General features: G+C 47.3%; 1 protein-coding gene across 1 annotated transcript in view; it reads left to right on the top strand.

The window, feature by feature from the left end:
* FBRS (fibrosin) overlaps window positions 1-16145 on the top strand; it is a gene marked incomplete at its 3' end in the record, with an annotated part of 23806 nt that extends 7661 nt beyond the window's left edge. The window contains exons 4-15 of the mRNA XM_029286334.1: window positions 1035-1064; window positions 2966-3014; window positions 5425-5830; window positions 7903-8138; window positions 11029-11228; window positions 11868-11912; window positions 12059-12154; window positions 13700-13768; window positions 13865-13894; window positions 14090-14161; window positions 14462-14594; window positions 16077-16145. Of these exons, the coding sequence (XP_029142167.1) occupies window positions 1035-1064; window positions 2966-3014; window positions 5425-5830; window positions 7903-8138; window positions 11029-11228; window positions 11868-11912; window positions 12059-12154; window positions 13700-13768; window positions 13865-13894; window positions 14090-14161; window positions 14462-14594; window positions 16077-16145 (1435 nt within the window). The remainder of the gene's footprint in view (window positions 1-1034; window positions 1065-2965; window positions 3015-5424; window positions 5831-7902; window positions 8139-11028; window positions 11229-11867; window positions 11913-12058; window positions 12155-13699; window positions 13769-13864; window positions 13895-14089; window positions 14162-14461; window positions 14595-16076) is intronic.
* Window positions 16146-16149: the final 4 nt, after the last annotated feature.

The following is a 16149-nucleotide window of genomic DNA, read 5'->3' on the forward strand; positions in this document are numbered from 1 at the left end:
ACCCATTTAAAAAAAAGGAAAAAAGGGATAAAGTACAGGCAGTCCTCGACTTACAACAGTTCGCTTAGTAACTGTTCGAAGTTACAATGGCACTGAAAAAAGTGCCCCCCAAGCCACAGCCGAGCAAGACGCCTGCCTGCCCACCCGGCGGCGCTCTTCTTCCTATCCGAGGTTTTCATTGTTGTGAGCATTTCTGTTGGGGGTGGGGTGGGGGGTGTTTGGTTTTTATTCCCCCCCCCCCGTCTGCTGGGTGGTTGCAGCAGGTTTTGGTCACTTCACATGACCCTGGGACACTGTGACCGTCATAAATATGAATCAGTTGCCAAGCATCTGAATGTAAATCACAAGACCCTGGAGATGCTGCAACATTCCAGCTGATCGGCGCTTCTTCTGGGCTCAGCAGAAGCGGCCAGGATCAGCCCCGAGCTCCAGCTGGAGCCTGGCGCTGATCCTGGTGCTTCCACTGAGCCCTGACAGCCCTGCAGCTCCAGCCGTCTCTCGCTCAGGCTTGTGCAGTGCTGCCACTGGTTCAGCTCATTCCCCTCCCCTGCTACCACTTTTCTAGGATGGTCGCGTACCACCTGCGAGGTGCCAATGTGCCACAGGTGGTACCCGTACCACTGGTTGAAAAGCCCTGGTGTATAGGACAGCTAGAAGGTGCTAAAAATGCTTATTCTCTCCCTTAGTTATGGTTAATTCTTGCAATGATGCCAATTTGCATGCTTTGATTTTTTTAAAATAATAGATTCCAATGCATTTAAGGGTCTCTTGGGGTATCTTGACTAATTTCCTGGACAGTAATAGCAGATCATTCTTCCTGCGTTCTACAATTTTTAGAAATGTTTTTGTGCTCTTAATACTCTTTATAATATTTTATATTGGATGCAGTAAGACCTAGCTTGCTGTCATACTGTAAAACCTATAGTTTGTAGTAGATACTGTATGTATAGAATAGCAAAGATCCAGAGAGGGATATTTTCCATTATATTGCTCCATTTGACATCTGTTTCTTTTTCTCCATTGTTCCTTGACAGTGTGATACAGAAAGTGACCCAGAGGAGCAGGTAGGCAACTATAATTTTCTGGGCCTAATTTATGACATGTTCTCAGTACTTAGCAATAGTTGCATGCTTTTCTAGAAATGACCTAGGGCAGGGGTGTCAAACTCAATTTCATTGAGGGCCGCATCAACATTGGGGTTGCCCTCAGGGGGGCTGGGTAAGTGTGGCCAGGGTGGGTACGGCCTACTGGGTGGGCATGGATGGAGTGGGTGTGGCCTACTGGGTGGGCGTGGCCAGCTCTACATCGTTCACGTCAAGGGTGCCTGTGGGGGCCTGGGCAGGAGTGGGACAGATCTGAGGGTCTCTGGCAGAAGGGGGTGGGACCAGGGCAGAGCCCATCAAGCCGGATATGTGAAGTAGGCAAGGGCCATTTGCTTCCAGGCAATGGTGCATTTCTTCATTCCTCACAAAGGGTGACACCTCCCCAGCATGCACCCATGGGGTGGGGCCAACACGGCAGGGGTTGATTCCTTGCTGTTTCCAGACGGCCTTGTGGAGCTAAGATTGAATGCATTTCAGCATAGATGGCCACCACAAAATTGTACATTGGCTCCCGGCCGGCCAGGGCCAAGGCAGCAGGGGCCGTTTCCTCACTATTTCCAGGATGGCTTCGCGGGCCACATGAAACCACTTTGCGGGCCCCATTTGGCCCCCGGGCCTTGTGTTTGACATGTCTGACCTAGGACAGTATTGCGAGTTATTCTATTTTATGAAAATATATTAAGTTGTTTTTATGTATGGGAAGCTGCTTTCGATGGTTTTCTTCTGCACAAACATTTAGTGTGTGAATACTTCAGCCTTGTACATCAGGAGTGTCAAACTGCCGGCCCGCAGGCCAGACGCGTCATCGGGAAACCACGCCCATTGCCGGCAATGGCAAAAAAGCTCCGATGCGTTGCGCGACGTCACGTGACGTCATGAGTTTGACATGTCTGTTGTACATTTTTCCAGAAGTACACCAAAATTCCAGGCCCGCGCAAAATTGTTAAAACTTGAAACGGCTTTTATTAGTGTTCACAACTCCAAACAAAAAACACTCCATATTTTGAGATTTTGTGCTGAGCTGGGGACAAAATGGAGGGCTTTATTTTCAGTGTTTTACAGTGTGGAGCACTTTTACCTTAGGGTCAAAGAAATAATTGGATGGTAGGTCAATTGACCAAATTGGTCAGGGAGATGGTGGGTTATTGTTTTTTTTTAAAGAAAATGTAGGTCAGTAGAAATAACCATATTTTTTGCAGTCTATTGCAAATGTTTTCAGAAAAGATTTGTGGCTGATTTTTCTGTAAGTTGGGTGGTAGATAGTACCAAGTATGAAGTGTACCCCATGTGCTTTAGTGACCTTAGGATGGATGAGAGAGCTGGAAACAATTATCTGTGTATGCCTATGGACACGTACTTATATACAATAGTAGTAAAAAAAAACCTCTTGGTCTCTCTCACCTAATCCCAATTGTACATAAGCCATTGAGAAATTTATAGAAGATAAAAACACAAGGGCTTTAACCAGCATCTGGAAGTTTATAGAAGGTGATCGATGGCCTGCGTAAAAAAAAACACTTGAGTATTTGTTTTGAAATGCAAAAGAGAGAATTGTGATGAATTAAGAGTAGTTTGACTTGGTTAACGACCATTCCTAGCCATGACTACTGTCATGGAAAGCAGTCCAACCGTACATTAAAGATACCTCAAGAATCCATCTTACCTTGTACGGTAGAACAAAAAACTTATCATGCTTCTACTTTCAAAGGAAAAGTACCTGCGTCCTTGAAAAGCTCTCAGGTAGCTTTTCTGCCTGTTCCAAATACATTTAGAAGTAGGTTTTTGCTTTTTGTTTTTTTTAAAAAAAATGTATTCGGGGATATAATGAACACCCCTCCCCTGTGTTTCTTGTCTTTCTGCAGGCCTCCATTGATGACCTCGAACAGTCATTCACTGTCTCAACCAGCAAAGGTTGGGTGTGGGCAAATAGCAAGGGGGGTGGTGGGGTCTACTTGTGGTTCTGTGCACTAAAGAAAACATTGCAGCATTTCTCAGTGTGACTTGAATGAGCACGATTTTTGCTTCCGTGGAGAGATTGGTGCACTGTGGTTCTGTTTTGCCTATACCAGGGGTAGGCAACCTTGGCTCTTTTATGACTTGTGGACTTCAACTCCCAGAATTCCTGAGCCAGCAGAGTTATGCTGGCTCAGGAATTCTGGGAGTTGAAGTCCACGAGTCATAAAAGAGCCAAGGTTGCCTACCCTTGACCTATACCAAGTACTCAGTCCATCTGATTTTAAAAAAAATTGGTTAGCAAGTGGGGTGGAATATCTTCCTCCGCCTTAGATGGTGGAAACTACTGTGAGAGAGAGAGCTACGGTTGGCAAAAGTATCCCCATCTGGGTAGGAATGGCAGCTTCTAGAATTCCCAACCTACCCGGTTATCATGCCAGCTGAACGTCCTGTGTTGCTGTCTTCAGGGCAGTTTGGAGAAACTGGGTTTGTATGGTTTAAAACAAAATAAGTGTTCTCTGTTCAGTTTAGAACATAGTTCTAACCAGGTTTATAATAATGAGCATTATCTTATCCATCAACAAGGAATCGGGGAAAAAACCTGTCTCATTTCACAGCCTATACTAGGTCCTCTGTCTCCTGATGCTTGTAATTATTTACTTATACAATTCATAGGTTGTTCAACTCCCTATGTGTTTGGGCAGCTTACACTTAAAAAGTAAAAAAGACAAAAAAAATACGAATAGTCCCCCAAAATACATCTAGCAGGATCTCATCCTGCACCCTGCCCCAAAGCTTAAGAGGGAAACTAGGGTTTTAAAAGGTTCCTGAACATTATCAGGATGGGAGCCAACCAGATCTTAGGTTTAGAAGGAACAGCTGAACAGAAAAAGAATATGTTTATGTGGTAGTAGTATTAAGGAGCCCTGTGCGGGTCACCACTGTTTCAACCCAAGCAAAGAACCTCGTAGACCGGAATCACTTGTGTCTCTGCAAAAAGCTTAGCCAGGATTGGGAAGGCTGATGTGCTTTGTTTGGTGGCTTTGATTGCAGAACTGGCTTCTCCACATGCACAGACCCAACTTTCGCTAAGAGAGGTGTTCTCCATCCAATGAGAAGCAACCGCTCCTTGGTCCCTCCATAAAGTGCCGTGAAGGCGCATTTGCATGAACCTTCACAGCAAAGTACATGATAGCAGTGTTCCAATATCTCAGGGGCTGCCACAAAGAAGAGGGAGTCAAGCTATTCTCCAAAGCGCCTGAAGGCAGAACAAGAAGCAACGGATGGAAACTAATCAAGGAGAGAAGCAACCTAGAACTAAGGAGAAACTTCCTGACAGTTAGAACAGTGGTGGTGAACCTACGGCACGGGTGCCAGAGGCGGCACTCAGAGCCCTCTCTGTGGGCACACACGCCGTCGCCCCAGTCCTAGGCCTTCAGCTGGGTTTTATAAAACCCTTTCGCTTTAGGCCTCCGCCGCCGTGTGCCCCCCCCCCAAAAAGAAGGTTCAATCAGTCAATTTCAACTTCTCGCGGGGAAAAAAAAAGATCTCGCAAAGTTGGAATTGATGGATTGAACTTTTTAGTCCCACCCAGTCTGCCGTTACCACTGCAGCCACGCCCACCCAATGGGCCACGCCCACCCAATGGGCCATACCCAGTCAATGAGCCACACCCACCCGGCACTCAACGATGCATAAGTGGGTTTTGGGTTGCAGTTTGGGCACTCGGTCTCTAAAAGGTTCGCCATCACTGAGTTAGAACAATTAACCAGTGGAACAACCTGCCTCCAGAAGCGGTGAATGCGCCAACACTGGAAGTTTTTAAGAAGAGACTGGACAGCCATTTGTCCGAAATGGTATAAGGTTTCCTGCCTGAGCAGAGGGTTGGACTAGATGACCTCCAAGGTCCCTTCCAACTTTATCATTATTATTATTACTTCCTGGTGTGGCCACGCTGATAGCTAAAGGAGTACTTTGCTTGAAGGTTACTGCAGAAGTGTCCCTCGGCACATTTTACTGAGGGTGCTAAGACGCCCTGCTCCTAACTGGGGGTCCAAAGTATCAACCATGATATTGTTGCTGGACGGTTTTGTGACAGTTGCCACCTCTGTTGCTGGAAGGTTTTGATTCATTGTGCCTCTGCTATTTTCGTGGCATTTTTTTAAAACATGCAATGTACCCCCTCCCCTTCGTTACTTACTATCGCGTACTCTTGTGTACATCGGCATTTGCAGCTAACAGATTTGACTAGCCGGTGAAATGGGGATCCACCCCCAAAAGTTTTAAAACCCAACACGATCTGTTGAGCCTTTTTCCAACAGCCTGATTCCTGTTTTCTCTGTTTGCATTTTTTTTTTTTTCCTGGCAGCCTCGGGACCCATTGGTGCATTAAACGGGAGCTGTGAAGCCAAACTGTCTGTGATCCCGAAAGTCTCTGGCCTGGAACGGAGCCAGGAGCGTAACTACGAGGCTGACCGGGACTCCCTGCTTGTGCCTTTCCTGCCTAAGGAACCCCCTTCTCAGGCAGCCACTGCCCCTCTTCTGGCTCAGGCCTTGCCTCCAAGTCCTCCTGCCCCACCTCCTGTCAAGACTCGGGCTCAGACACCTAACACTGTTCGTGGGACGCCCCAGCCCAAAGGCCAGCTGCCTCCGATGCCTCAGGGTGGAGCAGTTACCCACAGCCTTGCCCAGAGCCAACTGCACATGAAGGTGCCACCCTTTGCCAGCCAGACCCAGGGCCCGTACTCTGTAGGGCTCGACCTCAGCACTGGAGGGTGAGTCCTGATGCCGTCTCTCTGTTTCCCCCCCCCACCCTTCACTCTCTTTACCTGTTCGTCTTTTTCAAGCTTTTCTTCTGTCCCCCGTGTTAGTTTTCTGTCCTTTTGTTCTTCTTCCTTCTACACCAGGGAGTAGTCAACCTTGGCTCTTTTATGACTCGTGGACTTCAACTCCCAGAATTCCTGAGCCAGCTTAGCTGGCTCAGGAATTCTGGGAGTTGAAGTCCACGAGTCATAAAAGAGCCAAGGTTGACTACCCCTGTTCTACACTTTCATCGTTTTTAATTTCCTTTTAACTGCTGTCGCTTCTGTCCTCTTCGAGACATTTCCCTCCCTGCCTTTATGTCTTATTCATAACTTTCGAGAGCTCTTTGTATATCCTTATTATAGCAGCCCTGTAGATAGTTTGTATATTGCTACAGCTACGTTGAAGAGGAGTTAACTCCTTAAAATGGAGAGAATAGCCTAGCTCAGTGGTGGCGAACCTACGGCACGGGTGCCAGAGGCGGCACTCAGGGCCCTCTCTGTGGGCACGTGCGCCGTCGTCCCAGGCCTTCAGCTGGGTTTTATAAAACCCTTTTCGCTTTAGGCCTCCGCCGCCGTGTGCCCCCCCCCCCAAAAAAAGGTTCAATCAGTCAATTTCAACTTCTCACGGGGGAAAAAAAAAGATCTCGCAAAGTTGGCATTGATGGATTGAACTTTTTAGTCCCACCCAGTCTGCCATTACCACCGCAGCCACGCCCACCCAATGGGCCACGCCCACCCAATGGGCCATACCCAGCCAATGGGCCACACCCAGCCAATGGGCCACACCCACCCGGCACTTGACGATGCATAACTGGGTTTTGGGTTGCAGTTTGGGCACTCGGTCTCTAAAAGGTTCGCCATCACTGGCCTAGCTTGCTCCCTGCAGTGAGGTTATGATAAGGATGAGACCCCACAGTTGAAGTGACCACATCGTGTATTCGGGCTGCGCTTTCTCTCGTTCTCTCAAATGTTTTTCTCATTTCTTTCTTTTGAAAGAGGTGTCTTTTTTTAAAAAAAAAATAAATAATCTAAAGGACAGCTTTCTGAAACAGTGGACTCCTATATAATAAAAGACATAAGGTCCATCTTTTTTCAGCCAGAGGCTGCATTAGCTGTTTCAGTGGCATGCCAGATAACATTCTTCAAATGTGGGTAGAAAGAAAATAAACTTTAACTGACGGTTAATTTTAAAGATTTTAATTTAAATTATATTTATTAACACAATTATTTTCCATGTATTTCATAACCACATCGTGTATTCGGGCTGCGCTTTCTCTCGTTCTCTCAAATGTTTTTCTCATTTCTTTCTTTTGAAAGAGGTGTCTTTTTAAAAAAAAAAAAAATAAAAAATCTAAAGGACAGCTTCCTGAAACAGTGGACTCCTATATAATAAAAGACATAAGGTCCATCTTTTTTCAGCCAGAGGCTGCATGAGCTGTTTCAGTGGCATGCCAGATAACATTCTTCAAATGTGGGTAGAAAGAAAATAAACTTTAACTGATGTTTAATTTTAAATATTTTAATTTAAATTATATTTATTAACCTAATTCTTTTCCATGTATTTAATAACCACATCGTGTATTCGGGCTGCACTTTCTCTCGTTCTCTCAACGTTTTTCTCATTTCTTTCTTTAGAAAGAGGTGTCTTTTTTTAAAAAAAATAAAACTAAAAATCTAAAGGACAGCTTCCTGAAACAGTGGACTCCTAGATAATAAAAGACATAAGGTCCATATTTTTTCAGCCAGAGGGGAAAAAAAAGTTTATTCTGAGTAGATAGTGCCCTGGCTTGTACTGATAACCATTCCACGAGACCTTATCCCCGTTGTTCCCTGTGTGCTATTACTAAGGATAGGATGCTGGATGAAGCTTCTAATCCAAGACATCCCAGCTGATTTCATCGTTACTGAACTGAGATGGAAACCCGAGTCTCTCAGAGCCCAATGAAAGACGGCTTTCTTGACCGTCTCTGTATTTCCATCCATATTGTCTCTTCCTGACCGAGGCATTCCAAGTATATATTTATTTTGTCTCCCTTTTTCAGGTGCAGCCGCGGTGCAGCTCACCCCAAGCCCATCCTCCCGCCCTGCTCCCCTTCTTCTCAACTCCCTCACCGGCCCTCCACCCCCTCGCTGGCCCTGCCCCCCCACGCCTTTTCCTCCACCCTTCGGCCCCCTTCCCACCACCACCCAGGCATGTTCACCCCCTCGCCTGGCCTCCCACCGCCACCCCCGTTGCTTCAAGTTGCTGGGCACCCAGCTGCAGCCGCTGCCATATCTGGTAAGAGAGAATTCAATGGAGGGGAACGATTGGGTGTGACAAGGGCTTTGGGAAGATTGGCCGGGGGGGGGGGGGCTAAATTGACGAGAAGAAGGAATAAAACAAGATTGAACTGTTTAGCCCACGGGGGTCCAACCTTTTGGCTTGCCTGGGTTGCACTGAGCGAAGAGGGATTGCCTTGGCACGCATATAAAGTATATAATGTACATAAATAACATAACAATGTTATAATAATGATAAGAATAAAGTTGGAAGGGACCTTGGAGGTCATCGAGTCCAACCCCCTGCTCAGGCAGGAAACCCTACACCATTTCAGGCAAATGGCTGTCCAGTCTCTTCTTAAAAACATCCAGTGTTGGAGCATTCACCGCTTCTGGAGGCAGGTTGTTCCACTGGTTAGTTGTTCTACCTTGTGGGGCTGTCTTACTAGCTGTCCAGGGCTGCATGTGGCTCGCAGGCTGCTGGATGGACACGCCTGGTTTAGCCTACGTTGTGTATATATATTTCAGGATACAGGCATACATGCATTTAGATGCAAACTGTTTGTAACAAAAAAAAAACAGCATAAAAATGTATGCCAGAAAGGTAGTCCTCAACTTGACAACCGTTCGTGTAGTGAATGTTCAAAGTTAGAACAGCACTGAAAAAAGTAATTTATGGCTGTTTTTTACACGACCCTTGCAGCATCCCCATGGTCATATGATCGACATTTGGGTGCTTGGCAACTAGTTCATATTTATGACCGTTGCGGGGTCATGGGATCACCTTTTGCGACCTTCTGACAAGCAAAGTCAATAGGGAAGCCAGATTCACTTAACAACCGTGTTACTAATTTAACAACTGCAGTTGATTCACTAAACAATGAAAAAATGGGTCAAAACTCGCTCAACAACTGTCTTCCCTAGTGATGGAAATTTTGTGCTCAGTTATGGTCGTAAATTGAAGACTTACATGTATGGGTGTAGAATATTCTACTCTCATAAAGTATTCTTGGCCGAATTGTATCTATGGTTTAGAGCAGTGGGGGCACAAGCACTTTGGGGACCCAGAAGTACATTTGATCTTTGAATTGCATGCTGGAGGATGATGATGATGATGATGATAATAATAATAATAATAATAATAATAATAATAATAATAATAATAATAATAATAATAATAATAATAATAATAATAATAATAATAAAAAAGTTGGAAGGAACCTTGGAGGTCATCTACTCCAACCCCCTGCTCAGGCAGGAAACCCTATACCATTTCAGACAAATGGCTGTTCAGTCTCTTCTTAAAAACTTCCAGTGTTGGAGCATTCACCGCTTCTGGAGGCAAGTTGTTCCACTGGTTAATTGTTCTAACTGTCAGGAAGTTTCTCCTTAGTTCTAAGTTGCTTCTCTCCTTGATTAGTTTCCACCCGTTGCTTCTTGTCCTGCCTTCAGGCACTTTGGAAAATAGCTTCACTCCCTCTTCTTTGTGGCAGCCCCTGAGATATTGGAACACTGCTATCATGTCCCATGAAATAAGCATGACAGAACTGGGACAAAAACTTAACTTTGTTTTGATATCACTTTAATGACAGTCAAATTTAAAGATAATTAAGATAAATGTTTCATTTCAATTTCATAATTGCACTCTTTTACTACGTTAAACGTTACAATTTACTGGCAAGTTTGAGATTTGCTCTAGGAACCAGAAGTTGTACAACCTGGCTTTAAGACTCTATGTAGTGGGTAGTCATAAGAGTATTTTAAGGAAGCTTAATTTCTAGTCCTAATTTTGAAGGAACAGTTTGAATACAAACTGGCAACGTGAAACAAGAAGAAGGGGGGGGGAAACTACTTTCAAAGGGAAACTAAAAAGAATAAGGTTATCAGAGGATATGTGGAGGCTGTAAACTAATAGGACTGTACGGCTTTGGAAAATTATGATGAATCATTGGAGAAAGACTGGCAAGATACAAAATCTGGACTAGTTGGATACTTGTAGGAAAATTAGGAGCCACCATATAGAGCAGAGATACCAATAGTCCTCAACTAACAACTGTGATTGAATCTGGAATTACTGTTGTAAGTCATTACAGTTGTAAGTCCGGGTATCAGGTGACTAGATTTGAAATTATGACTTTTTTTTACAAGGGTTGTTAAGTGAAACCTTTCCCCCCCCCCCCCATCCCCAGTGGCCATTTTTGCCACAAACCAGAAGCGAATGCCAGAAAATGGCAAAAAAGCAATTGCAATTCATGGTCATGTCACCACGGAATGCCGCAAACAGCTGTAGAGGTGAAAGAGAGGGGAGGCAAAGAATGTTTGGGGACCCAGAAGAAGGACCTTCTCTGTGGTGGCTCCCTCCCTTTGGAACATCATCCCTGCAGAAATTAGACTGGCCCCCACTTTGGCAGTCTTTCAGAAGGCTCCGAAGACGTGGTTTTGCCAGCAGGCCCAGGGAACCCAGAGTGCAATTGACCCCATCAAGTGGCTTATTTAATTGTGTGCTGTTGCCAGGGTGGGTTCTTCGTTATTTCTATCTCTTTTATTTTTATTTTTATTTTCTATTTTGTATTTTTACTGTTTGTATGCCTAGAGTCGCTGTGAGCGAGCAGGCAGCTATATAAATGTTCGAAAATAGATAAATAAAATGTGCTGAAAATGTGACCACACGACCCTGGGGTGGTAGTGTGCAGCCATATAATTTTGAAAATGGTTCTTAAGTCGCTCTGGGGTGGTCTGTCATAACTTGATCATTAAGCGACCGGTCATAAGCCGAGGACTTCCTGTACATGGAGAGGTGGAGAGTTGTGGGGAGGGGGGCGAGTCAAATCTTTTCTCTCTTTTTTTCAGCATTGGTTCCTTTTCTCCTGACAAGTTGGCAATTACGGGTTGTTTTTTTGTCTCCTCAGAACAAGAATTAATCCGCCAGGACTTGAGCTCCCGATTCCTCACGACGCAAGGCGGGGCCGACATGGGAGCTGCTGCCATCCGCCCTCTGGCTTTCCAGTTCCACCAACACAACCACCAGCACCAGCACACCCACCAGCACACCCACCAGCACTTCACTCCTTTCCCGTCAAGCATGGTGCCCACACCCAGCCCAGCCATGGTAAGTGCAGTACAGACTGAAGTGAGGTGGCAGGCAAGGCTTCACGGCTCATGGGTCTTAACAGCATCTAGTGGGATTAACTTGGTCTATCACAGGGGTAGGCAACCTTGGCTCTTTTATGACTCGTGGACTTCAACTCCCAGAATTCCTGAGCCAGCAGGGCTCAGCTTGGAAACCTCTCCCTTTCCCCTCAGCATGGCTGGCTCAGGAATTCTGGGAGTTGAAGTCCACGAGTCCTAAAAGAGCCAAGGTTGCCTACCCCTGGTCTATCAGAATTCAGAGGTTAGTTTAAAAGGATTTTTGAGAGGCAATGTAGTGAGATGGCGTTCCAGGAGGGAGGGGCGCATCCCAGAGGAATAAGAGGCAGCTCAGTCCAGATATTTTGTGTGAGAGAAAGAGGGTGAAGACAGCCCCTCCCTAATAGTTCTCAGAATGTGTGCTTGATGTAGAGAATAGAGGGCTTTAGTTTGGCAAGATTCTGTCTGTAGGCACGGAACAATAAAGAACTTTGCTTGGGAGAATCACCACGTGTCTTTCCTGGTTTTGGGGCCTGACAATTCTCTTTCTTTCCTCCCATCTCCTGGGACCTGCCTGACCCATTTAAACAGGTCTTTTCTGATTTCTTTTCTTTTCCCGCAGTATGAGAAGTACCCTGGGAAAATGGATGGGCTTCTGAGACATAATGTAAGTGCATTCATTTCGGAGGAGGGGCTGGCCTTTTAAAGGGACCCCGATGAAATTTACCAAACTGCATCCTGAGCAAGGAGCAGAACCCTCTCCTGCCTGAGTTCTCTGGGTGGCGCTTCCATTGCTTTCTCTTCTTCTTCCAGTTTTATCCTGCCTACCCCCCAACCGTGTCGGGGATCTCCCCGGTCCTGCCTCCTGCTGTGAATTTTGGCTCCCTGCAGGGGGCATTCCAACCTAAGGTGAACCCTCCCGACGCAGTGGACAAAATGGGGTTTTTGTGGAAGTTTGAGTGGAGAGAAAGCTTTAGAATCCAGAGCTTCCGGCTTTTCTGCTTATTTTCTGGTGATAGAGGCCTTTTGCATGTTGTAGTGGGGGGGGGGAGCTGGATCAAGGACTGTGATGCTTGAGTTTTCTGCACGCGGCGGGTTTGGTGGGATAGATGAGGGAATCACGGCAATCAAAAAAAGAATGCAGATCAATGCGTCTGAGCACGAGAGGGCAAGCGTTTGATGCGCCCATTCAGCCGTGAACTTTAAGAGAGAACTCAACGTTTTGAAAAAAAGCTGTGGGGTTGCATATGGCAGGGCTTTTCAACCTTTTCACCCATTGTACCACTTTTAGGAGATGGCAACATCCGAGTACCACCAGTTGCCTAGCAAGGTGTCAAAAACTTGATGAGCCAAAAAAAAACCCCCCAGAAAAAAGTGATAAAGTACAGGTAGTCCTCGACTTAAAACAGTTCACTTAGTGACTGTTCGAAGTTACAATGGCATTGAAAAAAATGCCCCCCCCCCAAGCCACAGCCGAGCAAGACGCCTGCCTGCCCATCCGGCGGCGCTCTTCCTCCTGTCCGAAGTTTTCATTGTTGTGAGATTTCTGTTGAGGATTGGCAGTGGGGGTGGGGTGGGGGGTGTTTGGTTTTTATTCCCCCCGTCTGCTGGGTGGTTGCAGCAGGTTTTGGTCACTTCACATGACCCTGGGACACTGTGACCGTCATAAATATGAATCAGTTGCCAAGCATCTGAATGTAAATCACAAGACCCTGGAGATGCTGCAACAGTCCAGCTGATCGGCGCTTCTTCTGGGCTCAGCAGAAGCACCAGGATCAGCGGCGAGCTCCAGCTGGAACCTGGCGCTGATCCTGGCACTTCCACTGAGCCCTGACAGCCCCGAAGAAGTGCCGATCAGCTGGAAAGCGGCACTGATCCTGGCGCTTCCGCTGAGCCCTGACAGCCCTGCAGCTCCAGCCATCTCTCGCTCAGGCTTGTGCGGTGCTGCCACCGGTTCAGCTCATTCCCCTCCCCCGCTACCACTTTTCTAGGATGGTCGCGTACCACCTGCCAGGTGCCAATGTACCACGGGTGGTACCTGTACCACTGGTTGAAAAGTCCTGGTGTATAGGACAGCTAGAAGGTGCTAAAAATGCCCATTCGCTCCCTTAGTTATGGTTAATTCTTGCAATGATGCCAATTTGCATGCTTTGATTTTTTAAAATAATAGATTCCAATGCAACCACTGGTTGAAAAGCCCTGGCATATGCTTTCACAGAGCGGTGCCCTTTTGTGTCTGCCAATAATTTGGTAGTTAAGAAAAGGAATTACAGTTCCTTGGCAACTTGCATGTGAAACTAGAATATTCCAGTGGAAGAAGCTGAAATTTTGAGCTCCTCGTTCCTGAACTCCGCAGCTGGAGGGGGACGATTTCAAGACGGTCTATGCTAGGGAATGCTAATCAACCGATTGTGCTTATACTTAAGGATCCGTTTTGCTTCTTTGGTTCCTCAGAGCACTAATCCTGACCTGCCTTCCCGGCTGGGTGCGGTCCCACCCAGCATGTCCCAGAAAGGCAGCCAGGTGAGTTTACCCTCTTTTTGGGAGAATGGGCAGGGACAGCGGGGAGAGGATTGCCCACCCCCCCATGTGTTGTTTTTTTTTCCTGTCTCCTTGCAGATCACCGATCCTTTCAGGCCGACGTTGAGAGTGAGTAACGTTGGGACGCTCTTTGATCCCACTGCAAAAGGGTGGGATAACGTGAGGTGAAAGGACTAGAAGTGGTGGGCGGGGGAGACACACCCCGGAGTGGGGAGAGCGAAGAGGTCAGGGTATAGGGCAACATGTGCCTGGCCCTCAGGGACATAACGTGCAGAGCTGATGGTTCCCCCCCCTCTCTCGCAGAAGCCGGGGAAGTGGTGCGCCATGCACGTCCGTGTGGCATATATGATCCTGCGGCACCAGGAGAAAATAAAGGTAGGGTGAGCCTGGGCCACCTTTCCCCTCCACCTGCTGTGTACAGTGTTGGGGTGTGGCACAGGAGGTCCCTGCAGCCAACCGGAGAGGAAAACCTTGCTCTTCCGACGTCTCCCGTGCTGGATCCAAATTGGGGCTCGTGGCACTGGGTTTAGAGGTCGGAGAGCAGAACCGCGAGAGTCTTGTGAGGCAGAATAGGCGAGGTCTCTGCCAAAGTCTAGCGTTGAGGCCGGCTGGATTGAACCCTGTGCGTGACTTGCCGCTGACCAGGACTTTTTTTGCTCTTCTGTCTTCTCACAGCTGATGCAGGGTGATCCCCATAAGTTGGATTTCCGGAATGACCTCCTCACTGGCTTGCCTGAGACCGGAGCCTTCGGCAGTCTGCCCCACAGCCAGGAGCTGGCACGCCCTGCCACCCTCTTCACAGCCGCTGGTCAGTGCCCTTGTTGCAAATACTGGAAGGCTTTTCCCTGACGATTAAATAACGGAGACTTCTTAAAAGCTCACCCTGCCCACTTTTTGCCACTACAACTAATTGTGCCATTTAATAATAATAATAATGATGATGATGATGTTGGAAGGGACCTTGGAGGTCATCTAGTCCAACCGTCTGCTCAGGCAGGTAATCCTAAAGCAGACATGTCAAAAACAAGGCCTGGGAGCCAGATGCGGCCCGCGAAGTGGTTTCATGTGGCCCGCAAAGCCATCCTGGAAACAGTGAGGGAACGGCCCCCGCTGCTTTGGCCCTGGCCCAGGCTGGCCGGGAGCCAATGTACAATTTTGTGGTGGCCATCTATGCTGAAACGCATTCAGTCTTAGCTCCACAAGGCCGTCCGGAAACAGCGAGGAACCAGCCCCTGCTGCGTCGGCCCCGCCCCCTGGGTGCATGCTGGGGAGGGGTCACCCTTTGTGAGGAATGAAGAAATACACCATGCCTTGGCGCTTGTCCCGGTCCCACCCCCTTCTGCCAGAGACCCTCAGATCTGTCCCACTCCCACCCAGGCCCCCACAGGCCCCCTTGACGCGAACGATGTAGAGCTGGCCATGCCCACCCAGTAGGCCACACCCACTCCATCCACGCCCACCCAGTAGGCCGCACCCACCCTGCCCCCCCCCTCGAGGGCAACCGCAGTGCTGATGCGGCCCTCAATGAAATTGAGTTTGACACCCCTGCTCTAAAGCATTTCGGACAAATGGCTGTCCAATCTCTTCTTTAAGACTTCCAGTGTTGAAGCATTCACAACTTCTGGAGGCAGATTGTTCCACTGGTTAATTGTTCTAACTGTCAGGAAATTTCTCCTTAGTTCTAGGTTGCTTCTCTCCTTGATCAGTTTCCACCCGTTGCTTCTTGTCCTGCCTTCAGGCGCCTTGAAGAATAGGTTGACTCCCTCTTCTTTGTGGCAGCCCCTGAGATATTGGAACACTGCTATCATGTTCCCCCTCCTCCTTCTCTTCATTAGATGCTAGACATACCCAATTCCAGCAGCCGTTCCTTGTATGTTTTAGCCTCCAGTCCCCTAATCATGTTCGTTGCTCTTCTCTGCACTCTTTGTAGAGTCTCAACATCATTTTTACATTGTGACCAAAACTGGATGCAGTATTCCAAGGGTGGCCTTGCCTACCTGCTGGGCACTTGGGTGTTTTGATAATAAGACCCATAATGTTAGCCTTTATGCTTTCCTCAGTTTTCTGTCTGGAAACCTGAACAGGGAGGCCTTACCTTAATACAGGGGTTATGAGAGAAAACTAATCAAGGCACTTGAAAACATGTTGTGGCTAAATTCCATTTTACCCTGGAAATATTTTTGTTTTGGGAGTCATCATTCTTTTGATGTGAAATATACTCATCGTTCTCTCCCCCCCCCTTCTTTTTATTTTAATCTATTATCCTGTGCTCACTTCCTCTTTCTTGCAGGTGTCGTCCATCCAGGCAATGCCCCCTCCTTTGGTCCTGCCGCCACTCCCCATGGCTCTTTCCTCAACCCCAG

Source organism: Protobothrops mucrosquamatus, unplaced genomic scaffold (genome assembly GCF_001527695.2).
Source record: "Protobothrops mucrosquamatus isolate PMUCROS unplaced genomic scaffold, P.Mucros_1.0 scaffold3349, whole genome shotgun sequence".
NCBI classification, from domain to species: Eukaryota; Metazoa; Chordata; class Lepidosauria; order Squamata; family Viperidae; genus Protobothrops; species Protobothrops mucrosquamatus.